The following is a 16,281-nucleotide window of genomic DNA, read 5'->3' on the forward strand; positions in this document are numbered from 1 at the left end:
CAACCCCATTAAGCGCAGAGCGGTCCTCTCGTATCTAGAAAACTCCAAAGCTGATATATGCCTATTACAAGAGACGCATCTGCTGACGAAGGATTGTCATCGCTTAAAGTCCCGCATGTTCCCAACTCAAATGTTTTCATCCGGTCCCTCCTGGTTTCCCGCACGTTTCAGGTAGAGTACTTCAGAAGAAGGCCGAAAATTAGGGGCGACTACTCACATATCAGTTCACCATAAGGGGCCAGATATTTGTTATTGGGTCGGTCTATGCACCCAACGAGGGTCAAGAGAAGTTCCTCCACGATGCACTCATAGAAGCCACAGTGAAGGCCGAACATAGGCTTTTACTAGGGGGAGACTTGAATCTGGTCTTTGACAACGCCCTAGATAGATCGAGCCAGCGCACGGGTCAGACGGGAGCGCTTTCCTCGATAGGCCTAGATAGGATGAGAGATTTGGGGTTGGTAGATCTCTGGCACTGCTTTTATCCTCATAGTCCCGAGTACTCCTTTTTCTCGAGCGCGCAGAAGACTTATTCTAGGCTCGATTATCCTTTAGGCTCAGCACCCCTTCACCCGCTTACTTCTTAGGTTGAGATACTGGTGGCCTCCCTGTCAGATTATGTCCCAGTAATAGCTACATTCACACTTCCCCCGCTGCAGTGTCCCTCTCTCCAGTGGTGTCTCCGAGACACGCTCTTACACCTACCAGACGTTGTCACGCAGATACAGCGCGCCATAGAGGATTACCTCTCACACAATGATAACCAAGACACTTCACTTTCAACACAGCACTCAAAGCAGTCATCCAGGGGGAATTTGTCGCCATTTTCATGGCAGAAGATGCAGAGCGCCGGCGTAAGAGGAAGAATTTACTCAAAAGACAGAAGAGCTAGAGTAGATGCACCAACCGAAGGGGGCACCCAATGTGTGGCGTCAACTGCGGACTATGCGGGCGCAACTGGCGGCTTTAGACCAGGATAGAGCTGAGTACGCGGCCCTTCACCTTCGTCACTCCCATTACACTGGGGGAAACAGGTATGGCCGACTACTGGCGCACAAGCTACGAGAGTCCAGGCAGAAACAAGGGGTTCATGAAATCCGCACTGTAGAGGGTAGACTCGTGACAGACGATGCAGGTATCGCTGAAGTTTTCCATGACTTTTATGCTCAACTTTACACGGGGCAACCTCTGGATAACAGCTCCGGCGCTGCCTATCTCGCCGAGGTCCGACTCCCCACCTTGACAAAGGACCAGGCTGACTACTTAGAGAGAGAGAGAGAGATTCGGATGGAAGAAGTTGTTGTGGCTATCTCGCTCTTTAAGCCTGCTAAGTCCCCGGTCCCGACGGCTACTCTGCAGCTTTTTACACAACGTTTTGCTCGCTGGTGGCTCCACTCTTGACCCATCTCTTCAATCCATTTGCTCAGGCAGGGGCAATCCCAGAGGATATGCTCGAAGCAGCAATTGTGGTCATCCCGAAACCCGGGAATGACAAGACCGCCTGTGGTGCGTACCGCCCTATATCTCTCCTTAACATAGACCTTAAGTTATATATGGGGATCCTTGCTTCCCGGCTAGCGGCCTAAATGCCAGAGTTGATAGACCCTGACCAGGCGGGCTTTATCCCTCAACGCCAAACAAGTGAAAACACCAAGCAGATTCTCCACCTCATAGAGAAGGCCTCTCGGACACAAGGCGAATACATGCTGCTTCAAGTTGGTGGTAATTTGCAATTTTCTTTAAAAAAGCACTTTTTTGATTTTCTAAAAGTGCCATATGTCACACATACATGCCCTTAGGGCATGTATGTGCGCAAAATGTGCACACATGCATATTTCAGGGGTGCAACAGGGTGTCCTTTTGGCACCCTTGCAACCTTGAAATTGCATTCTCAATTTGCGTTTCTCTAATTGGTAATCGCAAATTGAGAATGTCTTCCCATTCATTCCTATGGGCCTCCTATCCCATAGGAATGAATGGGAAGGTATTCCTTATTTGCGAATCTCAATTTGCGATTCGCAAATAAGGAATATGTAGGATTCGCAAAATTTTGAGCAAATCCTACATACATTGCATTTTGCGATTCTCTAATTGCGATTTGCAAAAAATCGCAATTTGAGAAGCGCAAAACTCTTTTTTGTAACATATGGCCCTTCGTCCTTAAGTCCGCTTATAACATAGCCCTTCGTCCTTAAGTCCGCTTATAACATAGCACTTCAACAATACAAAGAGGCTATTATACAAGCAAAAACTACCTATATTACTGCAAAAATAAAGGCTGCCAACAACTCCTCTAAGGAGCTTTTTAAATCCATCCAATCGCTATCTAAACCGCAACAGAGCACTTCACTCAGCCCAGATCAAGCGTTCTGTTTTAAAATGGCGAACTTTCCAGTCGAAGGTTCAGCTGATTTATGATGAAATTCGTAACAATGTGCAGGTTAATGAAATGGCCCTGAACAGAGCAGTGGAGGAGAAGACATTGCACTGCCGTCTTAACAGTTTCAGCTCGCTTACTTCAAACGAAGTCAACAAAATCCTATTATCCACTAAATCAGGGTCCCCGAAGGATCCATGTCCACCGGCCAGTATGCACCTGGTTTCTGGGTCTATCAGTCGACACCTAACCCCCCCTCCTAAATCAAGTAGTTGAGTCCGGGATATACCCGTCGGTCTGGAAAAAAGCCTGCATCAGACCTATTCTGAAAAAGCCGGCGCTTAATCTCTCGGAGGTCAAGAACTATCAAACTATTTTGTGTCTGCCGATTGCAGCCAAAATTCTCGGAAGGTCGATAAACCAGGAGCTAACTTTATATTTAGATGGCAACAATCTGCTCGACCCAAGTCAGCATGGCTTCCGGTCGTGTCATTGGACAGAGACCACGTTTGTCATGGCAGCAGAGGAGATTCGTAGACAGGTAGATGGGGAGGGGGGAGAGCAATCCTCATCCTCCTAGACCTATCAGCAGCATTTGACACAGTGAATCACACGGTGTTAGTGCGACGGCTGAAGGCAGTGGGGATTGGGGATCTGGCTCTGTCCCTTTTCTCCTCATTTCTGGATGATAGAGAACAGACCATACATTGGGAAAATTTGCAATCTCATTCTTTCCTCCTCCCGTGTGGAGTGCCACAGGGATCTGCACTGTCGCCTACTCTGTTCAATATATATGTCACCCCACTCGCCAGTCTCCTCAGAGAGCATGGTTTCTCGCTAGTGTCATATGCGGACGACTCACAGATTGTCATCTCTGTATCTAAACAGTCCGAGTTCACTGCCGCTAGCTTCCATGCTTGCCTGACTCACATCATGAGCAGTAACTAACTTAAAATCAATACAGACAAAACTGAGATGATGGAGTTTGGCAATGGTCCGTCCCTGTGGGACCATACTTGGTGGCCAATAGAGGCCGGTGAATGTCCCGTCCCATCAGCCAAGGTCAAGAATCTGGGGGTCATTTTTGATGACCAACTTAGTTTTGCGGCCCAGATTAACCGTGTAACCTCTTCCTGTTTCTTTGTACTGAAACTTCTTCGGAAGGTGTTCCCTTTCATTCCCCAGGAGCTGAGCAAAACAGTGGTAGTGGCCCTTATCCTTTCACGGATAGATAGATTATTGCAATGCACTATCTATAGGCATTGACAAGGTGCAGAGGGCTAAATTGCAATCAATTCAGAATGCTGCTGCTCGTCTATTATTAAACATTCCGAAAGGCCACTCTACCTCTGCTGTCATCAGGTTGTTGCATTGGCTCCCAATACAGCAGCGAATGGAATTTAAAGCCTTATGCCTGGTTCACAAGACATTACATGGCGGAGGGGCAGCTGACTTTCGTACATTTTTCTCCTGGTATACTCCCACGAGAAATCTTAGATCCTCAAACACAGGTCGCATCTGTAGCACTAAAATCTGTAGAGCCAGATGGGGAGGCAGGAGTCTATCACACTGTGCAGCCAGGCTATGGAACCAACTGCCTATCACTGTGAGACTTCAACCAAACAGACAATTGTTCAGGAAACTGCTAAAAAACGGTCTGTTCCCCGCGGTCTAAATAGGTCTGTTATAGCTGTTTGTGGTTCCTCTATTTTCTCACCTCCCTAGCACCAAGACGCCTCGGCATTCGAGCGCTTTATAAACTCTATTCTATCCTATCCTATATCAGGGATCAGGTTTGGGGGCGACATCCATACTATCAGCTTATACGCAGACGACGTTTTGGTCTCACTCTCGAACCCCATCATTGCACTGAGGGCCTTTTTATTGGAACTGGATTGCTTTGCGCTGGCCTCGGGGTTCAAGGTCAATGTAGAGAAGTCTGTGGCGCTTGATCTCTCTTTGTCGCCTCAAACGCTGGAATGTCTCTAGACTCAGCATCCTATTCAATGGTCAGAGGCCGCAGTCCTCTATTTGGGTGTCCAGCTGGCCCCCACCTTACCGGCAGTAGGCACCACAAACTATGCCAAACTATGGATGCAGCTACGCAAGGAGCTGCGGCAATGGAAACACTACACGCTTTCCTGGCCAGGCAGCGTAGCAGCCACCAAAATGACCATATTACCTCAAATATTATATTTATTTCAAACTCTTCCCCTGCGACCCCCTCCCCCCAGGGTGGATCCAGCAGGTCCAATCAGAGCTTGCGCAATTCATTTGGCAAGGCCGCAAACCCCGGTTGAAGAAATCTATAGCACTACCGCCCGAGGAGGGCGGGCTTGGAGTCCCTGATCTACAGCTCTATTTTCAGGCGACGCAACTGCATCATCTGGTTGAATGGAGCCGGCTGGAGTCTGAAAAGCACTGGGTGTTCCAAGATCATGCGATAGCGGCTATGTCTCTCCAGAAGGTCCCCTTCCTCCGAAGGCCGCAAAGACCACCTAACCACTACGAGTTCTATATCTCCCGGACCTTGGAGGCATGGGACCACACTAACGTTAAGCATAACCTGACCATTTTCCCCTCCCCACACACCCCCCTTTTCGAGACCGTCTTCACACGCTGGCGTCCCACGGCATGCCACTCCTTGGGCCATCTCTTCCATATCGACGGGATCCTTCTGTTTCCACGGATTAAAGAAGAGTATGGGTTCCCTGAATCTGAGAGACTGCAGTACTTTCAGCTCCGTCATTGGTGCTGCATTCGCAGATCAGGCCACACGCCCAGCGTCACCTCACCACTTATGAAAAATGGCTCATCACACGTACATCCCATAGGAAACTCATTCCTGACCTTTATAAAATGTTGCTCTCCAGGCATAGCCATGCGTACAACGCTAGCCGCGCTCGCTGGGAGCAGGATCTAGGCCGGACGCTTAGCCATAAGGACTCAGCATATCACACGGTGCTGACTGAAACAATGACGAACAAAGCCACTTATTGGTACTATACATCTGCACGCATCCACAAAACAGACCCACGGCAGAGCGCTGACTGTTGGCAGGGATGGGGGAAGCTGGGCACCTTAGTACATCTCCTCTGGGACTGCGAGCTCCTTCAGCCCTACTGGACTCAAATCATCAACGAAGTTGATACTCACCTGGACACCCAAATACCGAGGTTCCCCGCTTATGTTTTGTTAGGCCTTCCAAACCACTAAACATACCCCCTTAAATCCAGAGGGGGTCGTCTGATAGCAATCGCCCTAGGTACGGCGATCCAAAACACCCAGATCCACTGGCGAACCTCTTGAATTCCTACACTCACGGGCTGGTTGCAGCGCCTGTGGCATGTCTTGGGGATGGAGAAGATGACTCTTGCGTTAGCGGGTAAAGGCTCTGCTTTTGGAGAGCTTTGGCAACCATTCCTGTCCCTTCTCACCTCGGAATTTCGAGAATTAACTTTCCCACGGTACTTACGCCTTTTGCACCTCTCTGATCTGCAGACCCCAGCGAAATACACGGCGCCCTACTCAGCCTCCATGGTTTAAGTAGCCCCGGTGGACGAGGGACGGGGTGGGGGTAGGGAGCGAGGGGTAATATAAGTTTAATTTTTCGGTTATTGTTCCTTTTCTTTTGTTGCTCCGGTTCCACTCTGCCTGTGTACTAGCTATTCAGGGCCTTTACCACCCGTGCAATAATATAAGTCTTGGAACGATGGGCATGTTGTTTGTTGATAACTTTCTTTAAAAGATTTAAACCATAAACAAGCACAAGCAAAGCCAATCGTTTTGTCCTTTCTGAAGCATGTTAATAATGTATTTGTCTGGGGAAGGTGGCTTTATGTACTTGATTCCAATGCGCAACCAGTCTCCCTTGCTCCTAGCTAAGGTTGTGCTCTGTAACTACCAAGACATATACAGATATGTGGTGTTGACGGCTATAAGGTAAGGTCAAAAGGAAACTTGATGAGTGAATTGGACCCACTTGACTTTTAGAAAGAGGAATTTATTATTGTGTATGCATGTGATGTAGTTCTTTCCTGTAGGGGTTTGTATAGTAGAAGTGCAGGGGCTTGAAGAGCTAGGGAGGTGCTGGCACTGTGAGGCCCAGAGTCAGAGGCTCTCTGCTCCCAGTGGATTGCTCGGAGAGCTTAGAGCAGTAAGAGGATCACAACTGAGAGCATTATATAGCTGCAAGAAGAGGGCATTTCCCCGTGCTGGGATATTTGGCTTCAACTTCACCCATTAGCCTCGATCTTACAATGTCTCTAATTTGTATTACCATCAGGCTACTTATATGAAGTTCTTGAATCTGTGTTGATTTGAAGGAATACCAAAATAAGAACATTTCTTGATTAATCATGTCGATTTCATAGAATTTTGGATGTTATGTTTTCTTGATATGTATCTGGATCTCTAACAAATCACAGATGCCAAAGATATTGTTGAAAGACCGCGTTTGAAGGAGTCCTTCGATGCTAATAAGGAATGCGATTTCCTTTTTAAACCAAATTGGATTTTTTTAGATATATTTGATTGATCTCTCTTTTATCGTCTTTTTGATGGAAGCTGCTCCCCTTTCGTAAGTGTCTTCTGTTTACTATGTTCGCTGGTAGGGTAACTGGCTTTTTAAGGGTTTGGAGCTGAGCACAGGGCCAATGCCTGATATAACCCTAAACTGTTGTTGACCTTGTGGCATAAATCCGGAATTATATATAATTGCTTCATATTCGTTACCACGTGTACAGATGGGGTGCCTCAAGGTTATTATTCGAGAATCAGAGTGGCTTACTATAATTTGTTTTTTATTAATGAAATTGGGTATACAGGGAATCAGCAAAGATAGGATTTCTGTTGCTCTCTCCTCCCAGTAGCCACACCCAAGCACTAAAATGGATTAAGGAGAGCTCCCACAACAGCAAGCAAACATTGTAGAAGGTGCCAGATCTATTTGATTCGTCCTAGATAGGCACCAAAACCTACAAGACCATATCTACAACAGCTGCTGCTCCTCCGCTGTGGCGGGAAGCGTTGCCCCTCCTGCCAGCAGCTGCAAAACTCGTAAAATAAAATCATAATAACATGGGGTTATTATCATTTTATTATGAAAATTAGTCTTGGGGGCAGGGCCAGAAGATGACCGGCTGGAGGGGGAGTGTTTCTTCACTGCATGTCTCCAACCCGAGCTGCATTGCCAGGTTGAAGACATGCAGGCACAGGCTGCCAGTCCCTCTGGGAGCACAAATCCAGGGTGCTCAGGCCAATCCTGACGCTGCTCTCATGCATGATAGCAGCAACAGGATTGGCCGCAGGGGAGCCTGTGCAGTGCATAAGGAGACCACTGAGTCAGCGATGCAGCGAGTGCAAGTTAAGTGGTTTTCTTTTATTTTTTCTCATTGTCTCCCCTCCGCCCGCCACTCTGTCCTGATGTCAGCCACCACTGATGAACAACCTAGCAAAGAAAGTCCCATTTCAACCCAAGCTGCAGCGGGAAATCAAGAAATTCATTCCAGCCCAAGACTTCAGATTAGTTAGCCAGGCCTTAGTACTATCAAGATTTGTTTTTGGCAATTCATTGCTTGTGGGCATCCCCAAAATTCACCTTGCACCCACCAGAGCTGCCCTACACTCATTCTCCAGACTGGTCACAGGTTCCAGAAAATGAAATATATCTTGCTCATTCTTATCTCATTCAAGTGAATCAATACAACCATATCTACCTCAAGCAGAAACGAAACATCTCTGGAGGGCATAGCCATATGAAAAATGCAGACACTCAACACCTGGAAAACCCCACCTTCAAAAAAAATCAAAGCACTGAAACAATCATTCTCAGGATGAACATCGAGAATCTGGAACTCCATCCCCGCAAGACATTACAAGGATCCCTCTTATGAACCATTCACAAGGGAATTGAACACCTTATTTTTTCAATACCACCCCAGTCCCTCTATGCTAAGATCTGTGTATTACTTGTTAGGTTGAAGCCCACCAGGCAGCACACCTGTCTAGTTCACAAAAGACATCTTGGGAACATTCAGAAAGCTTCCCTGGAAATGCATGCCGCCTGTTGCTTACCATTGGCATTGTGGTTTGTAACTCACATTTCCTAACTTTCTTATTGCTGGCTTTATTTGTTTTAGGCTGTCCGGCTTGAGTACATTCCTTCCAAAGAACAAAGACTTTCGCGTAAACAGGCCTGTAAATCATGTTCTTATCTTGTCACATTATTGTGCATTCAAAGACAGAGGTCAAATGTCAGGCTCTGTCTTCTGAGGGGTCTTGGTGCTCGGTATTCTTTCTCTGACTTCAAAGTTAGAGGATTTATGGGCCAATGTTGCTGGATACTGGGGATAGGAAAGGGTTTTTTGCTAGCACACAACTGTGCAAGTATTTTAGAATCTTATTAGAATTAGGAAAGCACAAATTAAGCATATTTTTTTGTTAATTCTGAAGTGTGTTGGAAACAAATACTTTAATATGATCAAGTCAATATATGAGGTGATGTCTTTTCTACACGTTATCGTTTGTATGCTGTATAATTTCTTTAGTAAAACTGTATGTCTGAGCAAATGTAATCGCTATTTCATTTGAAAATATGTTGTTTCTAATAGCAGTGTGCTATCGTACTATGCATTCTCCAATCTACGCCACTCAACTCTGCGCCACTCCACTCCACTCTGCACCACTCCACTTTACACCACTCCATGCCACGGCAAAGTGAAGGTACTGAAAGGGAAGAAACTGATAAGTGCTGGCACTTAATACCGGCAAGTACCGACCCATTTAAAGCCCTGCATTTGATGGCATGCAATGCCCCCTGACAAATTAACATTGGTTCACATGAATTCCTGTACATCCATCGATTTTAAGCAGTCTAGATGTGCAGCTTTCTTCCCATGTCACAAAAGGTAAAACTGGAGACCACAAAAATACTTTGTGGTATGTGTGCGTTTATATTGAATAGCCATGTTGATCCTTAGCTGCCTTCAAATCCATTGATATTGTGTAACTGTCAAATAAATGCGTTTTTAATTTTGTTCTACGTTTTCTTGTAGCGTAATGACAATGTGTTCTTCGATATGGTACCTCATGGCGCTGACATGGTTTTTGGCACCCATCCATGGACTGAAAGCACCCAACAATTCTTCCTCTGAACTGTCACCCTTCCAGAGTTCCAGAACTCTATCAGAAGCCTCAGAAGGTAATGTGTCAATGGCAAAGACTGCCCAGAACATATCAATGACACCGGTCGGCTGCAGGCCAGGGGTTGACCCAATATACTTTAGACTTTGTGACCTGAGATTGGCGTGGGGTATTGTTTTGGAGGCGGTGGCAGCACTTGGAATTCTCTGCACCGTGATCCTGGCCTTGGTGTTCCTGGCACTTGCCCCTTTGGTGACAAGGGATCAGCGAAGTGGAGTCTTGGTGATAAACTTCATGTTTCTCATGGGTGTCTTTGGCCTCTTCTCGCTTGTGTTTGCTTTTGTCGTGGTGCAGCACTCGGTCAACTGTTCGGTACGACGTTTCCTTTTTGGAGTACTCTTTGCTCTGTGCTTCTCCTGCTTGGTGGCCCATGCAGTCCGTCTGAACTACCTGGTCTGGCGCAACCATGGGCCACGGAGCTGCGCTGTCTTCATGCTGGCTGTGGGCCTCTTCCTAGTGGAGACTGTGATCAATATGGAGTGGCTGCTGATCACCAATGTGCGGCATAACCCCCTGGCACCTGACCCATCAGGAAGCCCTTGCAATATTGCTAAAACGGACTTTGTGATGGCACTGGTCTATGTGATGTTCCTTATAGCTGGCACACTAGTGAGTGCTTGTCTGGTGCTGTATGGAAACTACAGGCAATGGAAACGGCATGGGGTCTACATCTTGGTCACAACCGCGCTCTCAGTGGCCATATGGGCCACCTGGATAGTGATGTACCTCTATGGAAACGAGAAAGTAGGCTCTCAGCCAGCCTGGGATGACCCAGTGCTAGCCATCGCCATTGTTAGCAATGGGTGGACCTTCCTCCTCTTCTACTTCATCCCAGAACTGACGGAGATGGCCAAGTCAGGGTACCGAAACGAACCAGAGAGCAGCCTCAGTAACCATTGGCTAAGTCAGTACTCACCATCGATAATATTTGACAACAAGGCATTCAGCATGGAAGATGAAAACCAGCAAGAAGGCAGAGGACCAGCAGGTATGTTACATCAGTTATTTATATGCATGGCAAGATTTTTTAAGTATTGCAAGGTTTTCATGTTGAAGGATACTTGGGATAGGAGCATTCATTCAGGGAGATGATGGAAAACAGGTGGGCGATATCTCATTATAGAGGTGGGCTTACCTATAGTACATTGGATAACTTCTTTGTTGAGGCTATAGTAAAAACAATTATCTGAAAGAAAAGGGGAAAAATTGTTCCAGAAAATGGAACAAAGTGGGAATTAGTCAAGACAAGGGTGGGTGGAGGAATAAAAGGATAAAGAGTAGCGATATGAGTAATCAAGACAATGAGAGCATAAAAGTTTGAGAAATGCGGCAATCAAGAGAGTCAAACTAAGTACCCAAAGAGAGTAGAGATTCTGGAAGACCAGAGCTCTCCTCAGGGGCACCATGATCCTAATTCTGATTTGTGTATCTTTATGGAGATCATAAGTAAAGAAAAGAAAAGGTCAAAATTAAAACCATTAAATAGAAGTAGTCTCCAAGGTGTATTTCAGAGTGTTAAAGCCCTTACAGCCATCTCCTCTAAGGATATTAGTAGAGTAGGTTTCATGCAACAAAAGGAGGGTAATGGAATTACAAAGATAATGTGTCATTCAAGGCTGATAAAACATTTGATAATGAAGGAAGAAAAATAATTGAATAGCAAAGGACTTAGGTCTATTTCAGATATAAGAGGTGGGGAGACCTCAAGTTGCAACATTCCTCTATTTCCAGGCTGCACTATCAATAGAACAAACTAAGGAAGTGTGGCAGGTGAGACACAGACCTAAAGGAGAGCAATTTTGTAAAGAGGCAAAAGGTAGAATGTTAATAGGAATATGTAATGATCTTACGGAGCAGAGGGCCATGGCGAATCACCAAGAAGGCAAGAATGTTTGGGTGGATGAAAATGAGGAGGGAGGCCTAAGTTATATAGATTAGGAGAGGGCCATCTCTCCATGTGGCCTAGGAGTAATATGCTCAAATGCACATGGGCTGAGAAGGTTAAAGTCTTGAAGGGTTTTTACAAATATATATTGAAGGAATAGAAAATACGCAGAGGTGCCAGACAGGGGGCCTGTTGTTATTAGCATCAGTAAGGATTGCTAAAGATATAAAATCTCTACCCTCAAAATGTGAATGGCTACACATCTGTAAGATTGATCTTTATCAAAATTCTGTGAATGTGGACTATTTGATCAAATCTAATCTATACGTTCATCTGGATGATCCTGGGAATAATGAATCCCAATTAAGTTTTTTCATAGATGATGTACATGTATGTATGGATACCTATACAAAGGGACTGCTGCTTATAGTGGGGGATTTCAATGCTATAATCAATCCAAACAAGTCTTGGAAAAATTGCACTGAACTCTGGAAAACTAATATTGTCACAGATGCAATTTTCACTCCTAGTAGGTCCCTAAAGATGGTTAAAAAATGGGCTGAAGTGATGCAAAACATACGCTTGATCTGTCTAAATGGGCGTAGCCAAAATGATATACCAGCGGCCCAGACCTTTAGATTTGGATCCCAGAAGTGTTCAGTTGATTACTTGTTTGCACCACAGTGGCATTTTCATTTGTTCACGGACTTCAGGGTACTCGAGAAAGACGATAGTGACCACCTCCCAATTCAAGCAATATGCCAACTGAGGCCTGTTATGGAAAAACATAAGGTGGTAGTTACTGATATTATCCTTCCTAGAAGGTTACAAGCCAGATTAGAGGAAAAGGAGCAGAATATGCTAGCAAATCTACAATTAGAGCCCATAGGAAAGGTGCAAAAGCTAACAATATTGGTGACAATCAAGTGGTACTCTGAGCTAATGGGAAAAGTAAAAGCAGAGCAGGGGAAGATAAGAAAGGTAGAGTCCATTACAAGTCAGGGAGAATTCCTGCAGAAAATGTTGTTTGACCATAGTTGTCAGAAATGATAAAGTAAATGTTCAGGAACTACGTAAAATCTACAAAAAAACCAACAAAAGCGAAAAAAAGGCTTTTTATAGTATTAACTGGCAGGAAATTTTAGAAGAGATAGCAAGCAAAGACACTAGGACATTTTGGAAATTGGTACATCAATGAATGGGTATTGTCTAACCAAGGTCTGACTGTGTGGTCTCAGAGGTGACCTAGACAAAGAATTTAGAAGACATGTATGTAAAAGATTATCCAGTCCCGTTTAACGGGGGCTATGAGGCAGATATGGAACTTTTATAATGCCTCATGGTGAAAGACATATAAGAGGTTATAAGAACCTTGTCTTTGTCAAGAGCAGTGGGGCCTGATAATATTCCAGCCATATTGGTGAAAGTGGGCATCAAATGGTGGAGGAAAATGTTCCATGTGTTGTTTAGAGCTGTAACCATTTTAGGATTAGCCCAACAGAGTTGAAAATGGGTAATAGTTAAACCAATTCGCAAAAAAAGTCCAACTTCCAAACCAAAAAATTATAGGTTAATCAGTTTAATGGAAGTGAGGGAGAAGGTTTTAGGCAAATTTGTTTTGAGAAGACTCAGAGATTGGATTGATGAAAAAGCTCTGATACCAGTAGAGCAGGGTGGCTTCAAAGAAGTTCACTCAACTCTGGACCACTGCTTTAGCCTGTGGGCGCTTGATAGGAAGACAATTGATATGAAAGGGAACTTGTTCTGCTGTTTTGTTGATTTCCGAGTTGTGTTTCATTTGGTAAATCGAGAGATCTTATGGGTAATTTTGAAAAATTAGATATTTCGAGAGGCCCGCTTTGTATTTTACAAGAATTGCATCATGGAAATTGAGCACAAATAGAACTTGATTGAGGTGGAACATTAACAGAGAAGATTATGATAAGAAATCGTCTGCGTCAAGGGTGTCTTTTGGCCCCAGTAGTATTTGCACTTTATTTAAGGGACCTCCCGGCTTTTCTGACAAAAAGGGTGGGTGTTATGAGGCATGTCTGCTTTATGCGGACAATTTCGCAATATTGGACATGACACAAATCAACTTGAAGAGTAAACTAGATGTTTTTGAAAGAAATATTAATGATAAAAAAAACTCTGTTAATATGGTAAAAAAAAAATTATATTTGGGGACATGAATAAAGATTTTAAATGGTTTCTGGGAAAAGAAAGGATAGAACAAGTAACCCTGTTACGTTACCTGGGTATGCATTTTACTTCAAAGTTATGATGGATGACTCATCTGGAGGTGATTAAAGCTAATGCATTTCCAACAATTATGTTATGGTATTAAATAAATTTAGGAGAGAGCTCCGGGGGCCAAAGATTGATCCCGTCTTGACAGCAAACAAAGCAACAAGTCAGACCAAATGGCTTTATGGTGCAAAAGTATATTTTTGTGGGATGAGTAATTAGGATTAAATTGAAGGGCAGTGCTTAAAGAGGATATTGCATCTTCCTAAAACTGCAATTGTTCAGGCTATAAGGCTTGAAACAGGATTGTCATCATGGTCCTGCCTCTAAGAAAGGGCAGTATTGACACTTTGGGATAAGCTATTGGTATCTAGTAAAGCAAAGATATTATTGTGTGTGTAGAGAGGAAGTTTTGAAGAGTGAGCGGAAATGGGCTTGTAAGTTAACTTACAAGGTACCTTATTAAAGATAAAAGGTTGGTATTCTTTGGACCATTTAAGGTGGGAACGTCCAACAGATCTTTCAAAAAAAGAAATACGTACCAAAATGGAATCTGTTAGACCTGGGATATTTCCTCTGTCTTTTTGCCATCTGACCTGTGGAAATATGGATTTTTATGGTCGGTTATGTCCCCTATCTTGGACCCCAACGGTTTCATGTATAAGTCACAAGTACATGTATGTTCCCTCCAGTTCCAGTTATGAAGACGCAAACACATGTGCGTCCACCGTCAACATGTCCTCTTTCAGATCCGCCATGAATGGGCCGGATATTCTATTCCTAAGTATGAAAGGCCACCGGCTTTATATGGTTCATTTATCCCATTTTACAGTCCAGGCGAGTAGGCCCTGATTCTGCCATTAAGCCTTTTCTTGCCTTCTGCCTCTGAAAGCTCCAGTCTGAACTCGCATCTGTGACCATGAACTATGTCTTACTCCCTGCGCGGCCAACGGTGCCTGACTCGGCCTGTCTGCCTGCCTGCCAAAAACTGTATTTCACCTTCAAGATTATCTGCTCTGCTCCGCTCCGCATCCAATGCATTCCTGTCTAGTAGTTTAGGTAAACATTCCTCCAGCTACCGCGCAAAGGGCCAGGCCTCGCTGCCCTCATGCAAGTAATTCATAGCCCTGTTACCATGGAATATTCCTACCCCCTCGCATCTAGTGTAGACACTTAGACGCTTGTACACGCACTAACAGTCAGTATAGTCAGTATAGAATAAGATTCTATCCTAAGAGACCTCTCTTTTTGGATAACACAGTTCTTTAAACATAGGATATTAGATATGATTTGGGATTAGGTTGACATAACCCCAGACTTCTGTCTCCACATGTAGAGCTAAATGTCAAGTCCCTCTCTTCCCCTAGTTGCACGTCAAATCACACGTCATGCTGCTGCGCGCGCATCTCTGCCAAGTATTTTTGCTGACATTGCGCAATTCTTTCATGGAACCACCCATTTGTGACATCATACCTAATGACGTTCTTTAGTTACGCCTAGTTACACCCATTTTAGTTACGCATGTATATCTTTATCTCTGTTATCAACTGTTACGCCTCCTGCATCTGTTTCACTGTAATGCCTCTTCTATAAAAATGATTACCTGTCAATAAAGTATTGTTCCTTCCTTCCTGAACTTTCGTGGTGATGGAATAGAAGGCCCATAATTCGAATTATGTTCCTTTGTATAGGAATAAAGCCCGTTCTGAACCTCTAATACCACGGATTCTGCCTCTTATTTTACTGAGCTATTTCTTATTAATGTTCCGCATCAAATTAAGTACCGGTAATTAAATTATTTACCACATATATGGCGCCCGAACAGGGACACTTTCTCATCTCACGCGCCGGAGGTGCGTTGCAGGCCCGGTCTCCTGCCACAGCTGGACGGACAACAACGCGTACCCACAGGATTTCCTGTATCTCCCTCCTGCCGAGCGGGGGTAACTGAGGCTGCGATCAACACCCAGACGAGGCGGTGAGAAGTGCGAAGTATCCCGACCAGAGCCTAGCTGAGAGAGCAAGATCCGAGGTATACAGAGGCCCACCAAGTTCCGAAGTTCCGAAGTATCGAGTCGAGTCCAGTCTGGTCCAAGTCCAGTTCAGTTCAGTTCCGAGGCCTTCCGTTCCGAGCTACCCGGTGAGTACCATTGCCGGGGAGGCGTTCTGATGTGCACATAGGTTGTGCCGGTCAAGACGGGTTTGGGTACACAAATCCGGTCTGCACTGTTTCAGCAGTGTATCTGTACTGTTTAGCAGTATATCAAGTATGTCTAGTATATAATTCAGAATTACCTAGTTAGTGCCGAGTATTATGCTTAGTGACTAGTTCCCTAAATGGCCATCATTGTTGTTCATTAAATGTTAAATGTTAAATGTTTTAAATACGTTCAGCATATTGTGGTGTGAATGACTGTTCATTATTGTGTTTTGTTGTATTAAACGTGTTCAAAATTAGGTTTCAGATCAGTTCTCAATATGCCGCTCTTTTCGAAATTAAGACAGATCAAAACTAGAAAAGGGGTACTCGAAGAAGCTGTTCCCATTCCTCCTAGGGACACTCCAGGGT

At 44.7% G+C, this 16,281-nt stretch overlaps 1 protein-coding gene across 2 annotated transcripts in view; it reads left to right on the plus strand.

The window, feature by feature from the left end:
- Nucleotides 1-16,281, plus strand: part of LOC146809609 (G protein-coupled receptor family C group 5 member C-like) — an 81,501-nt gene that overhangs the window by 41,416 nt on the left and 23,804 nt on the right. For both annotated transcript variants that reach the window (XM_085616457.1, XM_085616456.1), the window contains exon 2: nucleotides 9,433-10,568. In XM_085616457.1, the coding sequence (XP_085472583.1) occupies nucleotides 9,437-10,568 (1,132 nt within the window). In that variant the 5' untranslated portion in view covers nucleotides 9,433-9,436. The remainder of the gene's footprint in view (nucleotides 1-9,432; nucleotides 10,569-16,281) is intronic.

The sequence above is a fragment of the Triturus cristatus genome, chromosome 7 (assembly GCF_964204655.1).
Source record: "Triturus cristatus chromosome 7, aTriCri1.1, whole genome shotgun sequence".
Lineage (NCBI taxonomy): Eukaryota > Metazoa > Chordata > Amphibia > Caudata > Salamandridae > Triturus > Triturus cristatus.